The sequence below is a fragment of the Natator depressus genome, chromosome 8, assembly GCF_965152275.1.
Source record: "Natator depressus isolate rNatDep1 chromosome 8, rNatDep2.hap1, whole genome shotgun sequence".
Taxonomy (NCBI): Eukaryota; Metazoa; Chordata; order Testudines; family Cheloniidae; genus Natator; species Natator depressus.
The window spans coordinates 20,207,289-20,235,134 of NC_134241.1; the positions used below are offsets into that span (position 1 = coordinate 20,207,289).

At 44.5% G+C, this 27,846-nt stretch overlaps 1 protein-coding gene across 1 annotated transcript; it reads left to right on the top strand.

The window, feature by feature from the left end:
- Positions 1-23,793: 23,793 nt before the first annotated feature.
- NKX2-5 (NK2 homeobox 5) lies at positions 23,794-27,624 on the top strand. Its single transcript, XM_074962101.1, has 2 exons — positions 23,794-24,288; positions 26,033-27,624. The coding sequence occupies exons 1-2, from the start codon at positions 23,991-23,993 to the stop codon at positions 26,638-26,640; spliced, it is 906 nt and encodes a 301-aa protein (XP_074818202.1). The 5' UTR covers positions 23,794-23,990; the 3' UTR covers positions 26,641-27,624.
- The last annotated feature ends 222 nt before the right edge of the window (positions 27,625-27,846 follow it).

Genomic DNA, 27,846 nt, shown 5'->3' on the forward strand with positions numbered 1-27,846 from the left:
CATCATTAAAATGCAGACAGTGCTGGGGTAGAACATAGCAGTGGTTTAGTCATATACAAGAGTTTAGGACAGAAAGTGAAAACACACTGTATCCAGTTGAAATGACAGAGAGAATTTAAGAAGACAAAGGGTGCAGTCAATGCCTAAAAGTGCTTATGGGGGTATTCCTAGCTTATGAAATCATCTTGAGATTCTGCATAAAAAGACACTTTGTGTAAGACTTGCAGGTAATGTGGATTGTAGCTGTCTAATTGGAATCCTGAATATCAGAAGTCAGGATCAAGTCCCGCAGTGGACCTTGCATTAGAGCTAGCTGGGAAATTTTAGACAAAACATCTTTTCATTGGAATATGCCAGTTTGTCAACATGGAAACTGTTTCAAGAAAAGATCGTTTTTTATGAATTTGCCATGTGAAAAAAAATTGAAAAAAAAAGTTTTAAAATTATCGAAAAGTCCCATTTTGACATTTTCAGAACAAAAAAGTGCCGTTTTTCAGGTGGAAATGACTTTTCATTTTGAAATTTAAGTTTATTTATAGTAAAAAAAGTTTTAAAAAATTAAAGGTCAAAAATCAAAATAAAAAGTTATGAAATTACGAAAACAAAACATTTTGACCCAATCTAAATTTTTTTCAGATTTTCAGTTTGTGGAAGTTTTCAAAATTTCAAATAATTTTTTTCTAAATCTTGAAACTTCTGATGGGACAGGAAAACCATTTTCTGCCTAACTCTATCCTGCATATAGGACAGCAGGAAAAGCTCTTTGGGACAAATTAATCGTTGTTGTAACTTCACTGTCAAATCCCGGTCGCATGGGGCTGCCAGTTCGAACAATCATCTTTTCCCTTGTAAACGGAACAGATCTGATCGGAGTCATTGAGACACACTGGCTCAAATTTTCAAAGAGTATGGGGGATTTAGACACATTTATTCCATTAATTTACATTAAAGAAACAATATGCACTAATATCCCAGTGGGACCAACACGGCTATAACAACACTGTAAATATTAACCTAAATGGAAGCTGCATAACTAAATCTCCTATACCATTTTGAAAATACCAACCATTTACATAGCAGCCCACAATGTCATTTTTACTAACTTACTTTTCAAAGTAGAACCATATTGGACATTTTGCTCTTTTCCTTTTGCTCAAAATAGCCATCTGGCGATAAAACTCCTGGAATGGAGCCTTTGCTCTAGTTTCTGTTTGGGGATATTTTGTGCCAAAGTCTCCAGCAGTTAATGTGACTTTAGGAATGCAGAATGTGGTTCTTGTCTGATACGTTCATATTCATGAAGCCAAATCCAGCTGCTAAGAGGACTTGTGAAGTATGGTTTGGGTCAAGATAAAGTTTTCTGTGTGCACATGCAATGCATCAAATGAAAAAAACTTTCCTGAAAGTTTTCATCCCTGTTCAGACAGTCTCACACTTGCAGAGTTAATTACTCACATTAGCTACTGTTTCTTTACTCATAATTGGAGATATGAAGCTTGCCTTAAATCAGTACCATCAAACCAGACTGAAGTTTCAATGCAAAGTCCTAGGGTCTGGACCCTCAGTGAAGTTAGTGGGTGCAATTTCAGTGCTTTAGTCTGGCTTCTCAGGCTAGCAGGGGTGAGCAGGTCTGCAGAGGTAACTTTGAGAAGAGAGGTTTCAGAGTAGCAGCCGTGTTAGTCTGTATCCGCAAAAAGAAAAGGAGTACTTGTGGCACCTTAGAGACTAACAAATTTATTTGAGCATAAGCTTTCGTGAGCTACAGCATCTGATGAAGTGAGCTGTAACTCACAAAAGCTTATGCTCAGATAAATTTGTTAGTCTCTAAGGTGCCACAAGTACTCCTTTTCTTTTTGAGAAGAGAGAGTATGGCAGCTCCTGGGGGAAGGAGAGCTTCACTGCAGAGTGAAAACTGCAGAAAAACTGCAGTGTAATTCAAGTGCTCCTGTACTGCAACAAATATAAGACTCTAGAGAGACGCAGCTAAACCAAGAATCTAGTCACAATACAGAAGAGTGACTCACAAACAAGAATTGTGGGCCTTTCCTGAAGTCTTTGTTCCATTTTGTCTGGGTTCACTGTGAGTCCAACCCATACCAGTGAGACAGATAATTCCAAAAACTGTTTTGAAAGTTCATGTTAAATTCCTGATGTTTTCCTTTAAACATCTCAAGGCATTAGGGGGAGAATTTTGAAAACTGGACATTTCTGTCTGGCCTGGAGGCACAAATGACAAGCATATCAGTAGGCAGCAAAACAGAGGATAAATGCTGAGATACAGTACACAGGGGGTATGGCTAGGGCTTCTAGACTGCAACATTTCAGAGGATTAGAGAAGGGACAGTCAGAGTCTCTCTGGAGAACACGACAAGCCTCTCGCTATTTCTCCAGGGGGTCTCAATGAAGCAATCTCACTACCTGCCCTTTTTTTTTAGGTCCAAGATGTAGGTTGGGCAGGGGGAAAAGTTTACAAAATTTAATATTTAAACCAAATTATCACAGAAAATATTTCTATTAATTACAATGGAAACATCTGGGCTTTTATTGTTTGGATTTAAACAAGTATCTCTATCCAAAACATTGCAGCACTGTGCTAGCGTGTGAGGAGTGGAAGGGGAATCTATTTGCCATAGCAAGGTTGAGTGAAATGCAATAACAAACAGCAAAAATAGTGAAAAGTTAACTACATTTTAAAGCTCCTCTCGGGTGTTATAATCTCAATTTTTATTATTGCTTGTTAGAGCTAGTAAAAAAATGGAATTTTGAGAGGGGGGGAAAAATCAATGTTTTTCATGAAAATATGTTGCTGGTTTTCAACCAGTTTAGAGAGTGGGCAAAATTTATCATGAAAATTTTTTGTTTATGTTTTGAATTTTTAAAAATTTTCACCGCTCTGTAACTGTCGGAAACCAGTGAGAAATTTTCAGGAAAAATACTGAAAAAATTTGCCAAACAGATGTGTTGAAATTTTGAAAGTTTTTGACCAGCTGTATTATTTATTAACTGTATCACACGATCAGGGGTCCATTGTGCTAGGCACTGTACAAACACACACAAAGAGACATTCCCTGCTCCAAAGACCTTGCAACCTGAATAGACAAGACACCCAAAGAAAGTATTGTTATCCCCATTTTACAGATGAGGAACTGAGATACAGAGAGGAGAAGTGATTTGCCCAAGTCTGTGTCAGAACTGGAAACTGAATCCAGCTCTCCTCAATCCTATCCTAGTTCCTTAAATACTAGGGTTTCCGTCCTATTGATGATATAGAGGGAAGAACTGTGTGATTTTTAACAATACTGCATGATTTTTCACAATGACTCTAGACATATGATGAGCTGAGACCAAAAGCCTTGCTACTGTCCTGTCACTGCCCCAACTACTCTAGGTAAGAGTCCTTTATGTTATCTGGTGGTCAGCTGAGTAATATGCATCCAGAGCCAAGGTGCTGCTTCCCCACTTGGGAGCATCATACTGTAGCAATGGTTATATACGGGGTGTGAAAATGTGTCAGCTAAACCTACAATCTAGATAACAGCAGCAAAATCACAGAGTGTTAAATTGGAGAGACCAAGCTTTGCATTTTCGGGCAGCTGCTGGATCTGCTCCCACTAGCTAACATCACCAGTAGAGGGATGTGTAGATTTTAGCTACAGATACAGCTGTTGTGTTTTTTCAGGGTAAATCTTTCTCCCTATTTAAATTTCCTCCTTTGAAGGGGAATTGTTCATTGTTTCAGTTTTCCGTTTTCCCCTTAACTCCGGCAAACCTACTCATATATATAAATGGCTTTCAGACCTGGCCATCAAGAAAGCAAGCAGGCTGTTGAGCTGGCTTTCTGACCACTTCTCAAATGTTTGCTGCTGCCTTTTGCAGCAGACATGAGTATCTACTGCCAAAGAGTAAATAAAGGCTACTCCCTCCTCCAAAATTAATAGTAGCTCATTTTGTCTCCCTGCCAGACAGGCTGTAATCTAATCGCACTCCTTGAGGCTTTACCCACCAATCACTCTTTCCCTCACACTGTCACATATGCCATCACATTGCATCACAGATTCCTCAATAGGTACAGTATGCTGGGACCTTTCTCTGCAACACATCCACAGATTTGCAGGCACAGGCTTTGTTCTATGCAGTCACAAAGAGCAAAATAACAAAAGGAGACACACTGGGAACACTGGATTTTAGCTGTTAGGGTGCATTTCTTTTTCCATTAGCCACTGTGTGTTAACAGGATACACCATTTGGTCAGACTGCTGCCTTAGATGTGGGTGCAAAATGCCAGGAGGAGTTATCAGTTTAGGCATCTCTTGAAATCTAGTTCTAATTATGGCAAATCAGCTAGCTGGTGTCTCAGCTATGCTAGCACGTAGGATGGACACAGAGAGCCCAGAGAGCATATAGGGGAATTCTGCTGATATAAATCACAATGTTTAACTCATACAAAAGCCAAAGTATAAAGCAGAGGACCATCCAGATAACAGGACATTCATGTTAATCAGGTGGAAAACTGAGGGTCTGAATTCATGTAGACATTGGGTTAAAAAATTAATCAAAATACAGACAACTGGCAAAGAGAAGAGGATTAATTTTGGTGCGGGAGGGAGGTCGGCTAGTTCTGGTGCTTTGGTTTAGTTTGTTTGAGAGAAGAAATCCAATGTGATTAGCTTATCCTTCTGCCAGGCTCGAATGGGTAAACCTCCAATAGGCACAGGCCACATGTGCCAAGAGCATCACTGTTGTCACACAAATAACATTCATTCTCAGGGAGACGTTAAAAGCAGCCAAGTCAGATGGAAAGAAGCCAGGCTGAGGCTGCTGAGTCTCTAAAGTAAAATCAGTAGTGAGCCTAGCACTCGGATACCACAGTGATGAGCAACCATATCTAGAAACCTAGATACATCCTAGCCATTCAAAACCACACAGATATTATAGGCATTAACTAGCCCGCACAGCATCTCCAAGTGCTGAGATGGGGGAAGCCTTTTTGCACACCATACCTGGCACCAGCCAGGACTCTTAGGCCCTCACCTTCCTGAGAATCATATTCAGTTCCAAAAAAGAAAATAAGGCAACTCTTGCCCAAACATTTCTTCAAAATTTTGTTGAAGGCTTTAAGCCAAAGCACTGAGGCCCCTCCCCAGAAACCAGAGCATCCTTTCAGTGATCTTTGAAATCCTGACCCAAAGCAGCCTTCCACCTCTCAGTGGATTCCCATGTCACACTGAAACCCAGGCATCCATTTCAGAGACTGCCTTTCTGGCCGGCTTTGTTTTGATACCAGATTAACCTTTCTCAAGGGCAAAATACAACACAGAGTGGTGGACTGGTGGAGTGGATGTGTTAGACAAACTTTGGCCAGCTGGGGGGTTCTGTGGTAACATGCCAGGAGCCAGAGAGTTGCATTAAATTTGCTTAAAACAGAACAAATCCCAACCATTCCAGGCATTCCCCAACCTGTTGCTTCAATATGGATGTGCAGATCAACACAGACAATTGCATGCTGAGACGAGTACTCTGCACAAGCTACACCTCTGCATTACAAGAGGTAAGAAGCTGTGGGTTGCACTGTAGAACTTTACCGACTACACTGGACCTGCAGGCGATGCTTTGGCCACAGTAGGTCTACAGCCTGCTAGCCATGTCAAATTTCAGATATCCTGTTGTGGTGGGGGAAGAGGAAGAGCTGGGCAGCATTTTATCTTGGCAACAACCTTTCAGAGTGAACGAGATTCGTTCAGCAGCTGAGAACTGCATGTTAAGCTACTGCCAAAAAAGATCGCAAATAGCCACTAGCATCATCAGTTCTTAGCTGCATGGTGTCCCAGTAGCATGAAGGATGACAGATTCATATCCATTCCAGTCAGCAATGGATTATAAATACCCCACCAGCCAGCTGCCATCTGTTAGGATAGTCCTTGAGCTCTGCAATTGTGTGAGGGAGTTGTCAACTCTAAATTTACACACAGGCATATATTATATAAAATATATTACGCTGTGTTCCTTGGGCAGAGCCTCATGCTTACAACACAGCCTAGATAAGCTGAGTGAACCTCCTTCAGCTCCATCTTTCAGAAATCTCAGTTATGCTTGTTTCAAAAACTAAGCACAGAAACAAGAGCACAAAGGAGTTGTGGTGGTGGGGCTATATCAGTGATGGGAGTCTTCAACCTCTAGATTGCAATCCAGTTCAAATCCAGCCCAGGTTGATAAGTAACCAGAGTTGGTCCCATCTGACATCTTTTTGATGGACTAGATGAAATGAGGTAGTGGCCTCAGTCCAGTTCCTAATGGACTACTGTCTCCATTACAAAAAAGCATCTGCATATTTGACACTAGCCCTAAAATGGCAGTACATGCAGGTATTTACAGAGTTAACCCTGAAGCAAGCAGACATGATAGGCCTGCCATTCTTGGCAGTGTAGTAGGCTGAAGGATCTATAAATGGAATCTTCACTCTAAGAAGATTTGGAGGGTCTTAATTATTCTGAAGTGGAAATTAGACATAATAAGGACTAATAAGAACTGAGCATGGGCAGGAAAACCCTCTCAGTCAATCAGAGAGATTTAGTTGTTTCCTAAATTATAAAGTCATTACATCAGGCAAAATTAACTGTTCAAATTCCACTTCAAACATTAGCAATAGATGACCTCGCTTTTGACTCAGTTGTGTGGCATCTCCTCATTGGTGTTCCACCCTGGCTCTCCTTGCTTGTTTTCTCTGCCCAGTCCTGTTTCCATAGCGTGGGTCAGAGTGTCATTTACAGCCAAAACATGTTTTTGAGTGCTTCTGCCTTTAATCCCAGGCCCTTCCAGTACTCATTCAATTTGTGGACAGGCAGGATGTCCAGAGAGGCAGCTGAGTGATGATCTCACATCTTCAGGGATTTAGCATGTCACTTACATGTAAATTATAAACATGCATGAACAAGAGAGAGACCCCTAGTAACAAGAAGCAAAGTGCCTGGCTGCTCCTGCATCATCAGATAAATCAGGGGCACCCAAAATGACTGTATGTACAGCACACCACCAGCTTGGCTCTTATAATATGCAGTATCTGACTTAAACCAACAAGAGCAAAGGAAATCCAGAGAGAATCTTAAATGTCCCCTGTGTCTAAGTATTACAAATCACCAGGACAACATTCAGTATATGACCATGTAATTAGAGATTGTATCACAATGCAAATACACAAAAGGGATAAATTAAGATTTCATGGGCAACCTTAATTCTAGAACTTCCTAACTTTCGAGTGCTTGATTCTGCAACCTTAATATTCTTTTGAGCATAATTTTTGAGTGTATTATAAAATCAATTCAGATTGGCTCCAACCCACCAGTCATTTCAGATGTCGAGTATAAAATGAAGATTTATTCCAGAGTTGCTGGGGTTTATCGTGAAAATGTACACAGAGCCAACATCAGTTACTCACGTCAGAGTGGAGGATGTAAGTCTGTATTTCAGGACATTTTATCCCACTGGAGTTTTAATCCAGAAAATGCTAACAAATCTTTCAGAATAAATGCATTAGGAATGAGAATGAGAGAGAGACTTCCTGCTCTAAGCAAATGGCTAAAATATCTCTTCGTTAGACCTCTATTACAGTTTGAAAGCTGTACCAACAATAGTTCCCTAGAATCTCAGAATTGGTGCAGATAGAGAGATCAGCAGTGATTTTTACATCCATGCCCATCTTGAATGTAATATTATAGATGTATCCCGTTTTCACTGGACTTGATCTTCCATTCCTTATTCAGGCAAAACTCCCCTCAACTTCAGTGGGGAGTTTTGCCTGAGTAAGGACTGCAGGATCAGGTGCTTATTTTGTGAATATTATTTTTATGGGGCTGTGTGCTGGGCTTTGTCATCAATGAGAGCAATGATAGAGGTTAGAATATGACCCATTGGCTGCCAGGGTAGATATTATATGTCAAAAACCGAAAGACAGACAGAAAGTTTGGAAATGTGGTTAAGCACATTTTTTCTCTAGAAGCATTTAGGGATTTGCTGTTCGCTTTGTTTCTATCTTATTGGGAACTAAGTAAAATCACATTTTAGACATAAGATTTCCTTGCCTTTCCTTTCCAAATATTGAAAATTCTGAGACACAGAGCTGGATGCATCTTGGGCTGCTCTGACCGTGGCTTCAGCTGACTGAATCTTTAATGGGATAAAGAGCACTTGTTTCCTTGTGGCACAAAGAATTTTTCATTTTTTCCAAATGTTGCTTTTCAATCTTATTTATTTATTTATTTTGCAAGAATGGCTTAGTTTTACTTCTTCTTTTTAAGAAAAAAAAATCACAGATAGACTATGAGCCTTCAGCATGTAGGCAGATTCTGGAGGCTTGTTCAGGACCCAATTCAGCAAAGTGCTGAAGTATATGCCTACCTTTACTAACCCATGTGACTTCAATAGGACGATACTGGAATGCTTAAAACTGGGCCCCTACTTCAGTATCTGCTGAATCAGAGCCAATATTTGCATGTGTTTTCCTCTTCCTTGATGATTTTGTCTTAAGTAGCAAATCTGTATTTTAAATGTCCGGATATGCCAAAACTAAAGTCACATTTTTACCAAGGTGCCTTCTCTTTTGTCATTAGAGAGAGAGACAGACAGACAGATGGACAGACAGACAGACAGACACATAGGGGTCAGCATATGAATTCCAAGATCCTGGCTCTTGGAGCACTGGATATGTCCACCACCTCTCACTTTCACCACATAAAATAAAAAGCCTAGATGCATTATAGCAACTAACGTTTACTTTTATAGTTTCCCCTAATTTCTGCTTGTATCAGCACATTGGAGAAAAACCAACAGAGGACAGGAACAAGGAAGGTGGGTGGGCTATAGATATTTTCTCTCCTAGGCTGGTAGTTCAAATACAACCTAGCTTGGCTGTGACACAGAGTTGTTCCCTCAGAGGACTGTGCAAAAGGAGTTTGACCACTTCAGTCTATTTTACAGTTGACCACATCATTAAAAGCCACCCCCACAATTAGAACTTGCTTCCCCTCCCGCTCTGCAGCCTCAGAGGTTGCTTCTACACAGAGGTTTTGGGGCAAGTCTCTCACCTCTGCTGTAGTGCAACTCCACCCAGGCTAATACCTGCAGGAGCACCCCTGTAGGCGGGCTTCAAGTGTTTTTACCTCTATGTCATCTAACCCTGGTCAGGCCAGGTCAACAGTAGCCAGTGGCCCATCTTCACTAGGGCACCCAACGTTAAAGTTAGCAACTGTGCAGCATTTTTAGAAGGTTTCCCCTGCGCAGAAAGGAAGGGTCATTAATGCCCAAACAAGATATGATTTTGTGATTCTATGATACCAACCCCTCCCTAGCGATTCACAACGCCCGGGGTGGGGGGCGGGGGACAGTAATAGCTGACCAAAGGGGTGGGAGGGAGGTCGTCTCCGAGGAAGCAGCTCAGTGCATGAGAGTTAAAGATCTGTCCAGATGTTTTCATCGTTATTGGAAAATCTGTTGGTGCCTCTTTGCCCAGAGAAGCGCTGGGAGAGGAAATATCCTCTTCAGTTCTAATTAGGGCTGGACATTAAAACCAAGATGGACCATGAACAAAAAACAACAGAGATCAGAGAGCGAGCTAGAGCGCTGCTCCTTTTCAGATTAACTCTCTGCAACCCTAACGTTATCATTCATCTCAGAGATGTGCCAAGGGTTCCAAACGTAGCCGCACGCCTCTTCCTGATCCAGGACAATCATCTTCATCAGACTGTGAGACTAGCTAGAAAGGCTCCGATTAATCCGGAAGAAATTAAAATAAAAGGAGTTTTGTTGCTTCTATTTAAGACTTGAAAACATCAGAACCCAGTAGGGAATATTCCCGCCTGGCCGCTAGCTACTCAATAGTTGGTTCTTACTTCAGCCCGCAGTGGAAAAATCACATAGCCAGAAAGAGAAATTAAACAGGCTGCCCTGTCCTCCAAAATGGAAAAAAAAAAAATCTTCCTCTGATGAAAGCCATTTGCTGTGGTCTCACCCAGCACGTCGCTTCTTCAAAACTCTGGACAAACAAATTAGTCCTTATAACCCTTTTACAGGTTGGGAAACTGAGGCACGGCGAACTGAAATGATTTACGGAGGTCACACAAGTCCGTGCCAAAGCCAACACTAAATTTCCAGAGCTCCCGACGCCCAGTCCTCCAGACCACACTGGCTCCAGAGGTCTTCTGAATTTAATTTTCCACCTCGCTGTAGCCGTAGGAGCCTATGCGTGTGTTTGTGTTTGTGTACACACGTGTAGTTCCCTTTTGGGACAATAGAAATTCATTCCTACAGCAGGGATTCACTTCAAAGGGCCTATCTGTATTTCTGGGGGGAGGGTTGATGCCAGAACTATAGACATGGTGAGTTTGCTTCTGCTTCCAACTGAAGTCAGCGGCAGTTTTGCAAAGGGAAATGATTTAATAGGTCGGTAATATTAACACGTATAGAACTTTACCGTGCATTTGCTTAGGTGAGCCACAAATGAATAGTATTTAGATAGGCTTTTCTAACTCCCCCTCCCCTCTTCCTCTGGCCCCAATTCAGCAGGGTGCTTGAGCACGTCTGTATCTTAAAGAAGACAGAAAGGGTGTGGAAAGTCCCAGTCACCGGGGGAAAAGCTATCCCTGGAAAAGGCGGGGCACAGTGCCTACCCCCCGCCTCCCGCCCCCATCCCTTCAGACACCGCGTTCAACACTTTATAGGGTTAGGGGAATCCTGCACCAAGCTCAGGCTGATGCTGAGACCTGGCTCAGTCTCCCGGCTCCTGCACTTCCGCTGCCACCGCCCCGAGCCTTTGTCCTGGCGGATCATGCTGGGGACACCACATGTCAGCCATGTCAAAGGGTGACAGGCGCCGTGAAATCAGCGGCAGACGCGCCCCCGCGTCCCACTGAGGAGAAACCCCCCGAGGCGGCTGTGCCCGGGGGGTGAGCGGTACTGCTGGAAACGGGCGGGCTGCAGGCAGGCCGCTGCAGCGCACAGCACCAGCCAGGCTCCTTATCGCCCTCCACTAACCCCTAATTACCACCGCACCGATAACGCGGGCAGCCCTGACAGCCTGCAGTCCCAGGCATGGAAGCCGGTGGGTTGCTAAAAACAAACGGGCAACAACACGCAAGACTCCCGAGACACGCCGTAAAAGGCGACATTTGCCAACGTCTCTTGGGGTTCCAGGCTTACTAGTGGGTTACAACAGCTCGGGGGGGGGCGGCAAAGGGTTAAATGTACCAGGATCCCCCAGCTCTAGCGCCCACTGTGCCCAAGGGACAGTCCATCCCTTCCAGACTCATGTTCCCCTCTGGATCAGCATTCGGGTGTGAATCGGTGTAAAGGTCACGACTCCCTGGTCCATCGGCTCCAGCGTCCTCTCACGCTGGTTTAGACAAAAGCCCCTCTTTTGTGCCAGGAGGCGAAGTTATTTGCTTATGGAGGCTCGGGGTATGCCAGGTTTCTTCTGTCCCTGTTTATGTAACACACTCAAACCCCAGGGGTCAGTGCAGACCGCTGCCAGCAGTCTGTAGGCATTCAACCCAACTCTGTCTCTGCAGAGCCAAATTCCGCAGCCCTTACTCGAGAAAACTCCCACTGACTTCACTACACAATCACCAAGAACGTAGACTAAAGGCATTAAGCAAATAGCGTGCACCATTGCTGTCAATGGGGGCGCCTGTTTCAAAACCGATGGCACAACGCGCCCCATTGGCTTTAATGGGAGTTTAGCTTGGATATGCGTCTGATGTGGCCCCTCGTTAAACTTTTCCCCCTCCTGTCCTAGACAATAAACCTTCCCCCAAATCTGCACGGTGCCCTTTTGCCAAGTGCTCAACCAGTTGCTTTAGTTTTAGTCACAGGAGAATCTTTTTAATTAAAAACAAAAACCCCGTCACAAAATCCCCAAACCCAAGGAAAACAATCTTGCTAACAAAGTTAGGAGCTTGCGTTTCTGTTTAAGAGAAGGCTTATTAATCAAAGACAAATTAAGGTGTGTCAACTTTTGCTGTGTTTTATTTAGATTTTTTTAAATGTTGCCAGGTTTATAGAGTGCTGGTGATTTTTAAAATTTTTATAGATGGGCAAAAGGATCGCTCGAGACGCTTATTCTACGAAATGAGGGCGGCTGGGCATGAACTAAGTTGTGGGAAGGCAGCGTCTGCCCTGCGGAGTTGATCGCTGTTCTTGTTGGGGCTCTGGGACGGCAATTGCCGTCCAGCGGTCTCTTTTCTCCAGGTACTGATTTTGTATGTCCGTATCCATTACGGAAAAAGCCAGATAAATAATTAATACAGCAATTTTAACTAACTATAGATCTGATTTTTATTTGTGTGAACTTCGTTTCTGCATCTTAAAAAGAAACTCGCCGAAAATCCCAGTCACTGGGAAATTCTGCCCTGTAGAAAATCCAACAATCTACACGGCTTTTCGCAGGTTCTCCTCTCCCCCCCCCCCCCTTCTCTCGTTAATCAGCTCTTGAAATCACCTTTATCCTTCCACTCTCCTTTTACCCTCACTGAGCCTCGGGTGCAAGAGTTTTTATTAACGTATATTCCTATTACTCCGATTGCTTGAAAAACTCTCCCCCGAAACATTTATTTTTGGAAGCGTCTCTCTTCTAACCGTTTTCCTTCTAATTGGGTTACTGAACTCAAGAAAATACGTCTCTGAGGATAATTCGGGGCTTTGCCTCTCTTCTAAATCAAAAAGCATCAAAACCTGAATGCTCGTGCAGTTCTCTTCACTGAGAATATGCCTCAATCTTTGTCCAAATTAAATAAATAATCTCTCCTGCTATCTCCTCTTCGAAACCTTTTACAAACAGTAATCGCTTCACTGCTCCTGTTCAAGTGCACAGGAAAACGCCTCTGGATTTCAAAGGTGAGGCGCTAATTGCAAGCATTATAACGCCAGGCTGGGCGAAAGGGCAGGTGTTTCTCTCCATACGGACTTTCCCCCGTCGCGTTTATTGTTTAATTGACCCTTTCCTATGCAGGGGAGGCAGCTCTGTCCAGGCCCCAGTTCTGGTGGTCGGACCCGTTCCCAGCCCAGTGTTTATTATTTGAGTTAACAGGGACGCTTAAAAGCTCTGGTCAGTTTCACACCAGCCACGTCGACCCAAGCAGTGGCTGGCTGCTTTAGTTTTGCTGTTCGGTTGCAGACATTGGAGGCATGTTTCCCATCCCGGTGTATTTAGTTTACCCACTTTCTAGTGGGCTCCCTTTCAGTCATTTGTTCTCCTGCCCCCCCTCCCCCAATAAAAATAAAATAATCCTCTTTGCTAACCCTGTTTGCAAATGTGGGGTTCCGGGTGAGGGGAGAGAAAAATACCCCAATCGCCAGGTCGAGCCTAAACACCTTTGGTCTTTCTAGCCGAATTAAAAGGGCGATACCCAAAGATCCAACTCGCTGACTTTCCTCTCAGTCCAATTCGTCTAACGGAACCGGCACTCGGGTGCACACAAAACCACAGATCCTCAGCGGCTCCAAATCAGCCTAGCTCCATGGAAATCGATGGCCGATTTACACCAGCTGAGGATCTGGTGCTGCTTCCTTGGGCCTTCAAAGTTCGGGTATTTTTAGTCTTCCCTGGAAAACGCTTTTAATTTTCAACTAATTTTCATTAGTGGCATCCTTAGCGCCGGATTTTTTCCACTCAAGGGGGGGATTTTCAAGGACATCGGATTTAAGTCTGGGGCTAGTAAACCGATTTGATGGCTCTTCCCACCCTCGATAGTGTCACCACCTTCCGGGTGTGTAAATTGCAGTTCATCAAATAAACAAACAACACGGGAAAGCACAGAGCTCTTCAAAAATGGATCGGAAAGTCTAAGTTCAAATGCTGAACCCCTCCCCAAAAGCCCAAAACAAAAACCAACACGCGGAAACTAGATTCTTCATATGCACACACACAATCAACTGGCTTGAGATGCAATATGAAACATACAAACACATATTTGCGTTGGCACATTGGTGAAATGGACACCTGTATTTACTGCACAAAACACTGCGGAGACTCAATAACAGATCACTTCAATACGAGGCGCCTTTGTTGACAAAACCAAGAATTTCCACACACGCTTTTCTGCTACATTTTGATCAAAATTCAGTGGTCGGAACCTGGGAAGACTGGATGGCAGGAGAAATTGATCTAGGGACAATTAATTATAATTGCCAGGGTAACCATCAATAATGGGTGGCGGGGATATTTATTCTCCATCCAGAGGGACTAGCACGGTATATAAATATATCCCACACGCAAATATGCAGAGGGAGGTGAAATCATTAAAATAATGTCTCTACATTTTAGCCTTCCCCACCGCTCTTACTGAGTCCTGCTGGGGGAAGCAGAGTTGCAGGGTTCAGTGCCTGTTTGTAATGTGTACCGCAGACCTGATTTTCGCTATTCCTTCGGCAGCCGCTTTCCCACTGCTCCTGGGCAGCCGGTTCTCTGTTACGTATTGGGCCATGGGACCGCTCGCTTTCCCCACTGCTGTGGAGACGCGCGGAGGGAATGGGTGGAGAGAGACCCCAACCCAGGAAAAAATGTTTCGAAGGATAGACATCCGTGTAACTGTCCGCCCGGATTTCCCCCCTCCCCTCTCAGCCCCAGCCTAGCTAATACCCTCGGGAGAGGGCTCTCCTGGTGGCGGGCGTGGGATTTTGAGAGTGACTGAGGACAGAAAGGTTCCAGTCTGGGTCCTAATGCGGGTGGCGTCTCCAGTGACAGGGCAGCGTCCGGGGACAGCAGCGAAGACAAGAGATAACATGACCTAGCCCAGCGGATCTCACTCCCTGGCACTGATAACTCCGGGAAGGGGGGGTGGGGAGAGGTGGTTATTTAAGAAACGGTATCGGGTGCTTTATCTTCCCGGGTGGGAAGTAACTTTCAGGAGGAGAACAGATCTGGATTAACAGAGACTAATCAACAGCTTGTGTTCGACGTGGCTATAAACCTCACACTTGTCCCTGCGCGGGTTGGTTTCCCTGCCCTACAAGTGTGTTGTTTCCAGATCTTGTTTCTGTTGTTGTTAATCATGTGGGTCCAGCGGATGGGGGACCCTGAGCCATCTTACTTATCTACCTCGGCTGTTCCCCTGGGTTTGGGCGGCCGGTGGCCTCGAACCCACCAGCTGTTTCTTGTGCTAATAACTGTAAACTCATCGCACTGACCCCTGCGTCTGGAGCTGAGCTCAGCCCCTCCCTTGTCTCGTCACAGTGGAAAGCACGCACTGTGACATCGCAAGACTGATCGGATTTGCACGGCCAGAAGGAAGTATCCAAAAAGTCAAACCTTTATCTCCTCTGGAAAACATCGTGTGGACAGACAAGCTGCAAACACCCTGAAATCCTTGCACAGACGTCAGGCTTCCCAGCCAAGCGCCTGAACCAATTCTCACTGAAGCCTAATGGGAATCTTTCCATGGCATGGGAGTTAGATCAGGCCCCTTAGGAAGGGAAGGGGAGAGGAGGGGAGGAGTTTGTCTTGCAAACCTCCTCATAACCGTACAGCCTGCTGGGTCTATAGCTTTCTCCTCTAAGGGGCTTTGTGAGATATTTTATTTCCAACCATTTTTCCTGTGCATCCATAGAAACAGGTGTATCCTAGAAGTTGGACTTTTCTTTCAAACCGTTGCAGCCCTTCCCATTTTAATTCAGTTATTATGAAAGTCACCTCCTTTATTGGATTTTATTGGTCCCAGGAATAACTATTTCTTCTCCCCCTTGTGTGTTTCCATGTGAAACATGGCTGATAATTACTTTTTAATAAGCTGACAACGGTGGAGGGGGAAAAAGCAGAAATAAAGGGTGCATTGAAATAATTGCTAAACACAGGGATGGGCAAGTGCCATATTGGGTCTTCACTGGAAAAAAATGCAGGAAGACACGTTTAAAAGACCCTTCCGTCCCCATCCTCATTCTCAACACAACAGGCCACTGAAGTGCAAATACAGTCAGAAGAATGGCATTTAAAAACAAGGCCTTTAGCTCAACTGACCCACTCCCAGCTGTATTTCCTTTCACCAAGAAAAATAAGTTTCTGTTACTGTTTGCACTGCAATGCAATGCACACAGCTATGGGAGGGTGAGCTGGCCCCTTCCTGCCTCACCTATCACGGGCACTGTGGTCAACCTCAGCCCCACAGTGATGCACAAAGCAGGACAGGGCAACATGATGATCTGATCCCAGGTTGAGTGCCCAGTTAGTAACAATCACAATGGGATTTATTAACCTAGTAAGTCTGATGAATCCACAGAGAAAAAAAACATACCAAGGAATCTCATGGCCACTTTTGTGCTATATCCATACTGTAAGGATAGGCCCCTGAGGACCTACAAAGTTCCCTATTTTATGTTCTGCTTCAGCTGTCCGGATGCACCACATGCACATTGCTATTTTGTATGTTTTCATGTTGTGCCTTGAATGGAGGGCCTGACCTCTATTATTTGTAGATTATAATTTGCAGATGAGAGCTCATGGATGGGGCATGAATCATTACCATTAACAAGTCTGTCATGGTGCAGCTGTGAAATGTGTTTCTACATAGGGATTCTGAGATCCGATGATTATGAGTGTTCACGATGTAGTATTGTGGTAGGCCTGGGAGCCCTGGTCATGGACCCAGATGCCACTGTGCTAGGCTCTGTACAAACACAGATCAAGGAGACCATTCCTGACCCATGGACCTTACAATCTAAATAATACTTAGTAATGATGATGTCTGATGGGTGATGATAACGATTTTTACTCCTTTATAATTAAACCATCAGCTGACTAAGCCATCAGCTTCCCCAGCCAGTAGCTGTCCTAATTAATTATGCAAGCCCTGTAGTTTGTAGCTAAGGAGATTACAGCTCTATTGTGGCTTAAGCCTGGTCTACACTTAAAAATTAGACAGACCTAGTTGTTGCTAGGGGTTGATGTGAAAAATTTCCCACCTGGGTCATGTAGTTAGGTGACCTAACCCCTGGTGCAGGTAAGTCCATGGAAGAATTCCAGAGTGTGCACTATTGTAGCATGTGCAAAAGTGAATGGGAGGTGGCAGCCCTGGACAAAGGGATCCACACCACAGCTCATAATCAGAGGAGGGATCCTGCTGCCCTTGAAGACAATGACAACGTTCCAATTTTCTTGAATAGAAGCTGGATAAGACCCTAAAGGGAAAGGGCCTTTAGAATTCACAACCATTCACAAGCCCTCACTAAAAGTAGTGAGCTGGTCATCCCAGAAAAGGGTATCTTATTAGAAAACATTAAAGCAAAATGGATAGTTTAAAAATGTAGAAGGAAAGGAGTCTCTCCTAGACAGGCTGCAAGGATGACCTGCTTGGACAGCTCCATTTTCCTCTACAGAGATCTAGAAGCAGGCAAGAAACCACCACTGTCTTAGTGTCAAGAACAGAAAGTTAGCAACATAAAGCTTAAGGATTTATACATGTTAATATCTCTGTTGTAAGCCTGCATTGGAAGCCCAAAAATGCCCTCCCCAAATCTCTCTCTTCCCTGGTTCTAAGATTCAAGGCCAAATTTTCAAGATCAGCTGCTTAAAGCTAGACACCTAACTTCAGATTTAGATGCCTAGATAAGTGGTCTGCTCTGCAAAGGGGCTGAACTTCCACCGCTCCCTTTAATGGGTCCTACCCTCACCGTTTGAGTTTGTAGAAATGGGCTTCTAGACACTAAAATTAACACATATAGCACTTCACATATTCACAAAATTGTAGACACATTCACCAATAAATCCTCATAATGAAATGACAATATCCTCATTTTACAGAGGCAGAGAAGTTAAGAGTCTTGCCTAGAGTCAGCTGGTAACAGACCCCAAGTGCTCCTAATTCCCAGTCCCTAATCAGACTTCAGACCACCCCACCTATCTGTCTCAGTTGCCAATTGAACATTAAACTAATAGTAATGAAAGACACACGAGATACATGATAATTTAAGTTAGAATTGTAAAACTATTATTATTTGATATCAAGCTCTTTACAATGTTTGTTCCCCTGGGGAGTTATGTTTAAAAATCTCTTTAACTGTATAAAGCAGAGAATTAATGACAAAGTCAGGAAGCCAGAAGTGATCTATACAGACCCCAGGAAAACTTATCCAGTAGCTTCTGCAGCCAACAAGGGGGTAACTAGGAGATTTGCAAAAGTTTACTCAAGGAAACCCTAATAGCCTATTTCTGGAATACTAGCTCTTAATAAATGTACCGCACCTTAAGTGTTAGCACTCAATTATTGACAAGGTGTCAAACCCGCAGCGTTTAAACAGAGTCCTCCAACAGATAGCAGCAAATCCAAAGGGGAGGGGGGTGAGTTAGACATTTTCACCTATTGGGATTAAAAACAATATAAAATCAACTGTCTAAAATGAGAGGTTTCAATACCTTAAAAGAGTGAGAGAAATGTTTATTTCCTAAACTGACTGCAGTAAAAAAAGTTAAAAGCAAAGCTTTTAAAAATCGATTGTATTTAAAATCAACCCTAGAAATCGTTCTATGCCGCAAACAGACGGTCTGCAAATGAACAAGTGTGAACGTTACCTATATGTACTATAAGGAATGAAGGTCTGACTCCTGTTTATATCAAGGTCCGGATAAAGGGCAGCTTTGACTCATCAAGGAGTGCCCAGATATTATGTTGGGTTTTGGTTTGGTATTTTTTTGTTTTTTGTTTTACTCATTTCCCTCCCAATGTTAAAGAGTTGATTCTGTATGGCTGCTTTCTGCTGGACTTGGAATGAGAAGTTGCTACAGGATATTTATGAGATTCTGTGTTTTTAGTTATTCTCTTTGTGTATATATATATATACAAGTTATTTAGTTATTCTCTTTCTATATATATAGGGCCTGATTCTGTTGGCATGTTTACCAGCCTGTATCAGAAGTAACTCAATTGAAGTCAATAGTGACAGTGATAAAACCTGCATACTTGAGATCAGAATCAGGCCCTGACTTCCCTATTAAGGAATCTGAATTAGGTATAATCAAGGTGACTGCCCTGATGTTGTCCATTGTCTGCTTTTTACAGAGTAAGCAGATGCCATAAAGCTGAACAAGAGTAAAAACAAAGCTAATTTGTGCAAAATAAGGAGGATGCAGTAAAAACATTGGGGTCTGTGGCAATTAGTGCCATCTCCTTAGGCTGAACTGAATACCCCTGTGAATAAGGAAACTGATTTTAGATCAATCATTTTTGAATCACAGCCTGCATTCCTTAAGCCCCCTAACTCCTACTGAAAGCAGAGATAGGTAACTCAGGACCTGATCCTTCAAGTGGAACAACAACAAAGATAATGTCTGAAATATTGGCCGAAAGCGAAGAAAGAACAGAACCAGAACCAGGGTAAAAAGCAGCGGACTGCTAGAGAATAGGAACTCTTATGCGTATATTAATGCCACTTCCAGTGTTGTTTGGTGCCTAAATACTGGGCGGATGGACACACCAGATATAGCTAAAAGAGAATACTGCAGAAACCCCAATGGCACACCCACTCCTCTGTTCCGCATTGTACTTGCTTATGCCAAGTTTATCCTGTTAAGGCCTCCCCTTGAGGCAGGGGTTCCTGTTTGGCATAGGTCACCGCCTGTCCTACACCGATACTGTATCAGAGCTTCTTTAGCTAAGGCAGCGTGGCTCTGAAATGTTTTCTTACTGAAGGACTGATTGCCAGGAGGCTAGCAGAAGGTCCAGCCCTGCTTGCCAGGTTGAGATCACGGCTAAGCCACTAACTCGGCTTTGCTGCCATCTACATGAGGGGAGCTCTCCTGGGACTCGGGAACAAGGCGGGGTGCTTTGGCTCCCCTTCTCCCTTATGCCCCCGCAACACACCCCTCCCATTCTGCCTCTTGCATGTTTAGTGGGTAATTATTTCAGCGGGATGGGGGAATATAGGGGAAGAGGGTGATGAGCCCCGACCCGGAAAGTCCGTGAGCTGCTGTATGTCAGTGGCTTATTCATCAATCAGCCGGACACAGAGCAGACCCGGCCTCTCTTTACGGAGTGTTTGCTTTTTCACCAATTATTGCGGCCCTGCAGCTCTTTTTGTTGATACAGTAGTTTTAAAAAGTGCTAATGTTCATTTATCAGGGGGCCGAGCCCGGGACTCCCACTCTTTGTGATTCTTCCAAAAATATAAACACGGCAGGGCAGGGCTGAGCCGAAAGCCCCCATTTGTTTCTAAACTGCAGTATTAAAAGGGATGCATTGTTGAAGATAAAGAGGAGGATAACGCTGTCTGTCTCCAGCCAATGTCTCCGTAAAGCATTAATGACATTCCAAATGAGAGCTCCGGCTTATCTTTCAATTAATCACATCTACCTCTGCAGCCGGGGCCCTATCGATTGGGAGGGAGGGTGTGATTCGGACCCGCTAGGAACCCTACGGTTTCCAATTAATAATATTTATATGCAGGCAACTTTCATCTCAATGTACACACAGGCCGCACTAGATACAGACTCGGCATGAAGTGAAGACCGACGGAAGCTGCAAGCTCATAGCAAGGACAACGTGCGCTCGGATGCTGCGGAAAAGTTTGTTCAGCGAACCTCTGACCCTGACAAGACGGTGGTAGCATCCAGCGAGCCTAGCCGAGATCAGAGCGCCATTGGGCTAGGCACTGCGCAAACACACTGCAAGAGACAGTCCCTGCCCCAAAGATCTTGCAATCTAAACAAATAAGGCCTAGAAAGGGTGGGAGAGAGGGGGCATGAACACACCCCACGTAGAGCTGGGGAGCTGGACACAGAGAGAAATCTCCCTTGAAGAGCATTCTATACATGGAAAAGGAAACGGAAGCGCCAGCAAAGACAAAATGTTTCATCCTGACATGGGACAGTGCGGGAGGGGAACTTTGCACTGACCTAGCATCCTGTATTCTGAAGCTAAGAAGCACAAGAAAGAGAGAGAGAGAGAGAGACAGGGAAACTTCGATATTTCCCCCCCGCTAAACTGTACAGACATAGGACAGGATACTAGACTAGTCATGACAATTCCTGTGTTCCTATACTTTATGTCCCTCTACATATTTTTAAATGTTAGTCAGGTGTATGTACATATGTTTGGGTAGAAGCTCCCTAAATGCGGAGTTTGCATTCTCTCGCACACTGCTATCCAACGAAGTAGCATTTATTTTACACACCCACACGCCACATCAGATGGACTAGAGAGGCCAGGGCAGCCTGAAGAATGGAGTTTAGAAATTCTAGATGCAACCAACCTATGTAGGCGTCTAGACTTGCTCTTAATTCCTTCTACACTGATTTACTAGAGAAGCGCCCACCATTGTCTGAGAAAGAATAGCTGAAAATAAGCGAGCTGTAATGGCTGCGTTTCCCTCCATTAAAAAGCAATATTTCGGGCCTCTCTGTACACTCTAATCTCTTACTCTGTCATCGCAAACTCCAACTCGGATTCACCAACGAAAAGGTACCAGGACACTAGCAATCGTTTGCAGCAAGAATTTTAATTGAATCGGATGTTGCAACTTCCTCGGATAGCAGCGACTTAGGAGATAAAGCGAACTCCACGCTCCGGGAGCTTCTCCCCAGCCTGGGAGAGTCGATACACTCACTGCAAGCCAGAGCGAGTTAATTGTTTTTCTCATTCGAGAGAAAGTTACATTTCCGCCTTGGAATATACAAACCCATCTGAAGCCACTAGAGACAAGGGGAAAGGGCGGAGGGGCTGGTAAATGATAGGTAAATGTCAGAATTCAGATCCCCCAGTGGGAAAGAGAAGAAATTAGGCCGCTCTTCGGATAAAGGTGGCAGTTCACACAAGAGATCAACCATATGCTCCTTGCCCCGGAGTCTAGTGCGCAGGAGGGGGAAATCATTTTTTTAAATAGGGGCAGGTGCTTCTGGGTAAGGTTGTTAGGCCGCACGTGTTCGTGTGCAACTGGGGCTGGTTCGTCGTGCTGCTCTTTCTTTCTGGCTCCGATCACGAGCCCGCCTTTCCCCCATGGCCAAGCACCCGCTGCCCAACCCAAAGGGCCCGCCCAGTAACGCTCAATTCCAAGGCAAAGCCTGAAGCGCCGGGGACGTCCACCTTAGCACCGGGTGGGTCATCCGGGGCAGATCCGCGACAAGCAGTGCCAGGCGAGTTAGCGCTGCCGCGGGGCTATTACTGGAGAAGGGGCGACGCTATGTCAGGCCGGGGAGCTAGGCTTCCATACGCCCCAAACAAACGTCTCTTCTCTTTCTACTGCCAATCGGAATAAAAACCCGGCCCTTCTCCCCTCTTACACATGGCTGCAATCGCCGCCCTGGCACGAAGGCATAGATGGACATATTCAAAATGGCTCTCCTGCTGCACAAGACCTCATGCATTACCCCTCTCCGCCTCCCAAAAATCCTGACCCTGGCTTAGGGAAAAAAAAAAAAAAGTCTGGCCACCCCCCTTCACTAGTATCCCTGCCCAGGAAGGACATGTCAAAGGCCAGGCGAACTCACCATATCACCCGAAGACTCTTTTCCGCTCCACTTTTCCACATGGAGCCACGAGTCCCTTTCCTTATCTCTTATCACCCTGGGTTGACTTAAGAGATCATTAGGGAGATGTGCCTGGGAAGAGCTGCTTTCCAGTTGCCTTTTAGAGCCTGCTCTTCTCCCCACGCAAGGCTGGGGATTCCACACACCAACTACTTTCCCCAAGAAGTTACTTAAATGTTTTTGGGTTGTGTGTGGGGGGGTGTGTTTTTGTTTTGTTGTTGTTGTTTTTAACTGAAAGCATCGCAACGCCCCCTCCCACGGCCGAGTCCTTCGGAGGGATTTGCTGCTGCGGTTTATTTTAGTTGCCATAAGTGCATGAAATTAATGAGCTCCCACTTCTGGTCCTTGAATACAAGGAGCTGCAGTTATTCACAGTCATAGCCTTCCACTTATCGAAAGCCAGGCCCCGAGACTGGGATTCAGATATTTACTCTCCGAGGCAGATAATAGAGATTAATTTTCCAATTTGTATTTGCAAAGAGCCAGTACTTCAGTTTTTCGCTACTGAGCTGTTGTTTGTTTCAGCGAACAGATTGTTTTCCTTAACTGCTGCTGTATTTAGTGCTTTTGCATCACATATATCTTGCCTCTGATCTCTACAATCACCCCAAAGTTGCACATTATTGCTTATTTATTTCTTAACCCTCTCTTTAAATGCGCTAGGTTACTAATATTGCCCCCGAGTCCGCTGCATTGCAGGACGCTGGGTGACAAACCTTGAAAGAGATCTATTAAAAGCGATAATTTTTACAGGAAGAACAGAGTCTTGATAGTTTTTTTGTCCTGAACAGAGTTACAATCAAACAGATGAAAAAGAACCACGTGTGGGCTATTTGACTACATTGCTATACACCATACATTGGCGTTGTAGATATTATGCCTCATCAGAATCTCATCGATTTCTTCTTCAATCACAGACGTAAATTTCCCCTTAAATGTGCCCCAATGAATGGGCTCCTCGTTATCCTTTGGATCACATAGTGCAGGATACTAAAAGAGAAACTTCCATTTTTTTAAATTGAATCCAGCACATATTTGCTTGATGGTTTCCTCCAGGCCTGTTTATTTAATCTGACTGTATGATAGATGGCATCAGATAGGGGGTTTGTACACATGAGGCCTTTCGGATTTTTTTTTTTTTTAAGATCAACAAACCCTGCGGGGGAAAGTTGGGTAAATACAATGCCGCCCCTTTAAATGCGTGGGGATGTTTTTGAGTTGTATTACTATATTAGGTGACATGGAACTTTGCATCTTTCATTCCATCACTGCTCAGTTAGCCAATAGAAAGCTAAAGTCACCCAAAAACTGCCTAGTCCCTCCTTCTTTTCCTTTATGGTCTGGTTCTACCTGCCTCCAGTCCACAAGTCAAGGCTAATTGCTGGAATGCTATGCGCCCCTTTGGAGAGCTCAGGGGTCTCTACCGCTGCAGGTTGTTTGTTTCCAATTCACCTTTACATGAAGCTGGGCTCTGGTCGCTGCCTCACTTGCCCCCACAATGTTTCCTAGTCCCGTGACTACTACGCCCTTTTCTGTCAAGGATATTTTGAATCTGGAACAGCATCAGACTGGCCTGGCTTCGATGGAGCTCTCCACTCTGTCCTCCTCCTCCTCCTGCATGCTGTCAACCTTCAAACAGGAGACGTACACTGCAGAGGCAACAGCCCTTCCTGAACTCAGTGAGGAGTTGACTCAGACTCACCCTTCCAAAAACTCCACCACCTTCCCCAGCTCCTTCTATGTTAAACCCTACATGGAAGTGGACTCGGCCAAGGACTCTAAAGTGGACAAGAAAGGTAAAAGGGCAGCACTCCGAGGAGTGTTTTAAAAACCACCGAGGGGGTCTCTTTGGAAAGTACAACCCCAGGCCTTCAGTGGCAGCTGGTTGGGGTTTGTTATCTAGAGGTGAGCCCGTTTCTTGGGGCGCTGGAGGATTTTTAGATGCATTGATAAGATAAAGGGGGAAGATCGTCTTCCCCGTGCCTCGAAACAATCTCTGTCTACTTTTATTTCCCCACCACCCTTACCGGCCATCAGACCCAAGCTGCTAAAAAGGAGAGGAAAGTTACGGGAGGGAAAGAGATCACTCAACGTCTTCCACTCCCTGTAACTGAGGAAAAAGGCCAGACCCCCGGACGCCCCTCAGCTCAGAGTGATTGGGGGGGGGGTGAGTTGTCTCCTTTATCAACCCAGCTGATAGCAATGTTTGTTAGTGATTCTGTTTGAATTAAATTAAAGCAGGTTACTTACATAATAGCTCCAAGAATAGAAATAGAGACGTACAAGTAGGTAGAGCAATTATTAAATAGTACCCGAGAAAATACTCTATCGTTTTTGATCTTTCCGAGAAACAGGACCGGTTATTTCAGCGACTCCAGACCCATCCCCGTGGAAAGGCCATTTTGACCGAACTCTGGGCAGTGTCTTGCTGCTTGTAAGATGGTCACTTGTTTACAGGGAATGTTACTGGAAGGAGAGACTAGGAGATAGTACACGACAAATATTATCCCCCTTTTCATCTCTATAGAGCCTTCCAGACTATGATCTCCAGGAGCTCAGCATCTCCTGTTTGCAGGCTAGCTGAATCCTTCGAGCACCCCGGGGACTGGAGAGGGTTGTGGTTTTGGGGTGGGGGAGCAGGAAGAGGAGCAAAGAGGAGAGAAGTTTCCTATTACCTGTAACTTGTTTCCAAACTCGTTTACAGGAAGAATTTTGGTACAACAGCAAAAATGAAACTATGTTATAAATTGCGAGCGAAAGTGAACTATCTGGCAAACGGAAAACAACGATCAGCCAGTGGACTCCAAGTGAATTGCAAACTGGCAACTAATTCAGGAGAATAATTCCAAAATCTATTACTCACCCAAAAAAAATTTCTGCTGAAAGAATCATAGCCATTCCCCGCTCTTTAATGTTCACAGTATCCGTAAGAGATACCCATAGTTACACGGTTTACATTTAAGGCCCGTAGGATTTTGACTGCAATTAAGAAACAGCTGAGCCGATTTCAATGCGGTCGGTGGATACTCGCTACAAATACAGTACAAAACGAATCGACTCTTTGTACTAAAGAGATTAAAGATTGAAATCGTAGTTCCGATTTTTAAGTCTTAGGGGGTAGCCGTGTTAGTCTGTATCCACAAAAACAACAAGGAGTCCGGTGGCACTGTAAAGACTAAGAGATCTATTTGGGCATAAGCTTTCGTGAGTAAAAAAAAAAAACCACTTATTCAGATCTGTTACGCGCCACCGGACTCCTTGTTGATTTTTAAGTAATTACGCATTAATCTAATTTTTCATTTACTATGGAGCTTTAGTAAATGTAGTAACATTTAATAATATAGTTTAAGAACTTTACAATGGAAGTAACATCCTGGAGAAACTCCAGCGGCAACGAACGGGGTTGAAAGCTAATTGCAGTCTGTAGCTCAAACAGAAGCAGAGTTTAGTTTAGTGGAAAGTCTGTGACGCTCATTTACACGGCTTACAATGATTCACATACACTGATTATTGTGTGCTGGTTTCTTTGTTTTGCTTCAGAACTGTGCTCCCTTCACAAGACCCTGGAACAGGAGAAAGGGGGTTTGGAGGATCCAGAGCGCCCCAGACAAAGGAAGAGGAGAAAACCTCGCGTCCTCTTCTCTCAAGCTCAAGTCTATGAACTGGAGAGAAGGTTCAAGCAACAGAAGTATCTCTCGGCCCCCGAGAGAGACCATTTAGCGAACGTCCTAAAGCTCACCTCCACCCAGGTTAAAATTTGGTTCCAGAATAGAAGGTATAAATGCAAAAGGCAGAGACAGGATCAGACCCTAGAAATGGTCGGGATCCCTCCACCGAGGAGGATAGCAGTGCCTGTTCTGGTGAGAGATGGGAAGCCCTGCTTAGGGGAATCTTCCCCCTACAGTTCACCCTACAATGTCAGCATTAACCCCTATAGCTACAACGCCTACCCTGCTTACACTAATTACAACAGCTCAGCCTGCAATGCCAACTACAATTGCAACTACCCTTCCATGCAGACCATGCAGCCTGCTGCAGCCGGCAACAATTTCATGAACTTCAGCGTAGGGGACTTGAATTCAGTGCAAACACCGATTCCGCAGGGTAACGCAGGGATTTCCACGTTGCATGGGATCAGAGCCTGGTAGACTTACTTCACCCATCCCTATTCTAGTCCTCAGTGCAACACTAAAATGGGGACAACGTTTCACATGGACTGTAAACTGATCAATGGACCGAACAGCAAGATGTTGGACTTGAGGCTAAGGAAAAGGACAGGCTTCACCCCTGCCTGGGACCCCTCCGAGAAGCAAACAAGCAAGTGTCTCGGTATATTTTCAAACTGCTGGGAGGACTGGAAGGGAATGGGCCTCTTGAAGGTTAATGTAGCGACCTCCTCAAATTCACCAGCATGCTTGTCAACATCTCCAGTTGGAAGTTTTGAAAGTTCTTTGTACAGATTATTCTACCCCATGTAAATTAAAGCACACACACACACTCTATTAGATGTGGGGGTTTATATTAAAATTACCAGACCCAGGTGCTTTGGAGAGCACATGACCTGTCCCATGTAAAGCTACACACAGCTCCCTCCTAGCTTCTCAGAAAAGGAAGCCCTAAGAGCTGAGTTCTTGTACCGATCGCCTACCCAACATTGGGCCGTTTTACGCTACAGAAATGGCTCCTTCAAGAAGAGTTTGAACAATACCGCCGGTGCAAACTCTTCGATTTATTTTAAAAATCAGAAGTCATGTTTCATTTTGCACTTCCTGTATGGACACTAGATTTTGAAGAGTCCTTAAAGCTAAGTGTATCGCTAGTCCTAGATCATCAAACGCTGCCTTTTGGTGAAAACCATGCGGGTCTGCTATTTTATTTAAGATGTAACTTTCCTTGCCCCAGAGACAGGGTGGGAGAGTATATCGTGTATATAGATCTCACCAGCACACAAAGGCTAAAGACAAAGCCCCAAAATGAAGGAATTCTGATGCTGTTACATGCCAGATCCCCCTAGGGTTATGCACTAAAACGTGATTTAGTATTTAAATGCACTGTCTGTTCCTTGTCCAGCCGCCAGTTTGTATGTCTCCCTTTGCTGTGCAAGCTGATGGAACTCGGTGACTTGTCATTAAAGAGAGTGGCTTAATGTTGCTGCGGCTTCTTTGCTTTCATTCTAGCCATTATTACTCCCTTTGCTAGCCTAGTGCTTCTGGGGTGTGCAGAGGGAAAAGGCATTTCTCTACACTGCGCCCGGGCAGGGCCACACCAGTGCAGGAGACTGAGGCCTATTTGCCCTCAGTTAATTCACTGGGTCAGACTCGCCCAGTGAAGCCCTCGGGAATATCTCAGTAAAG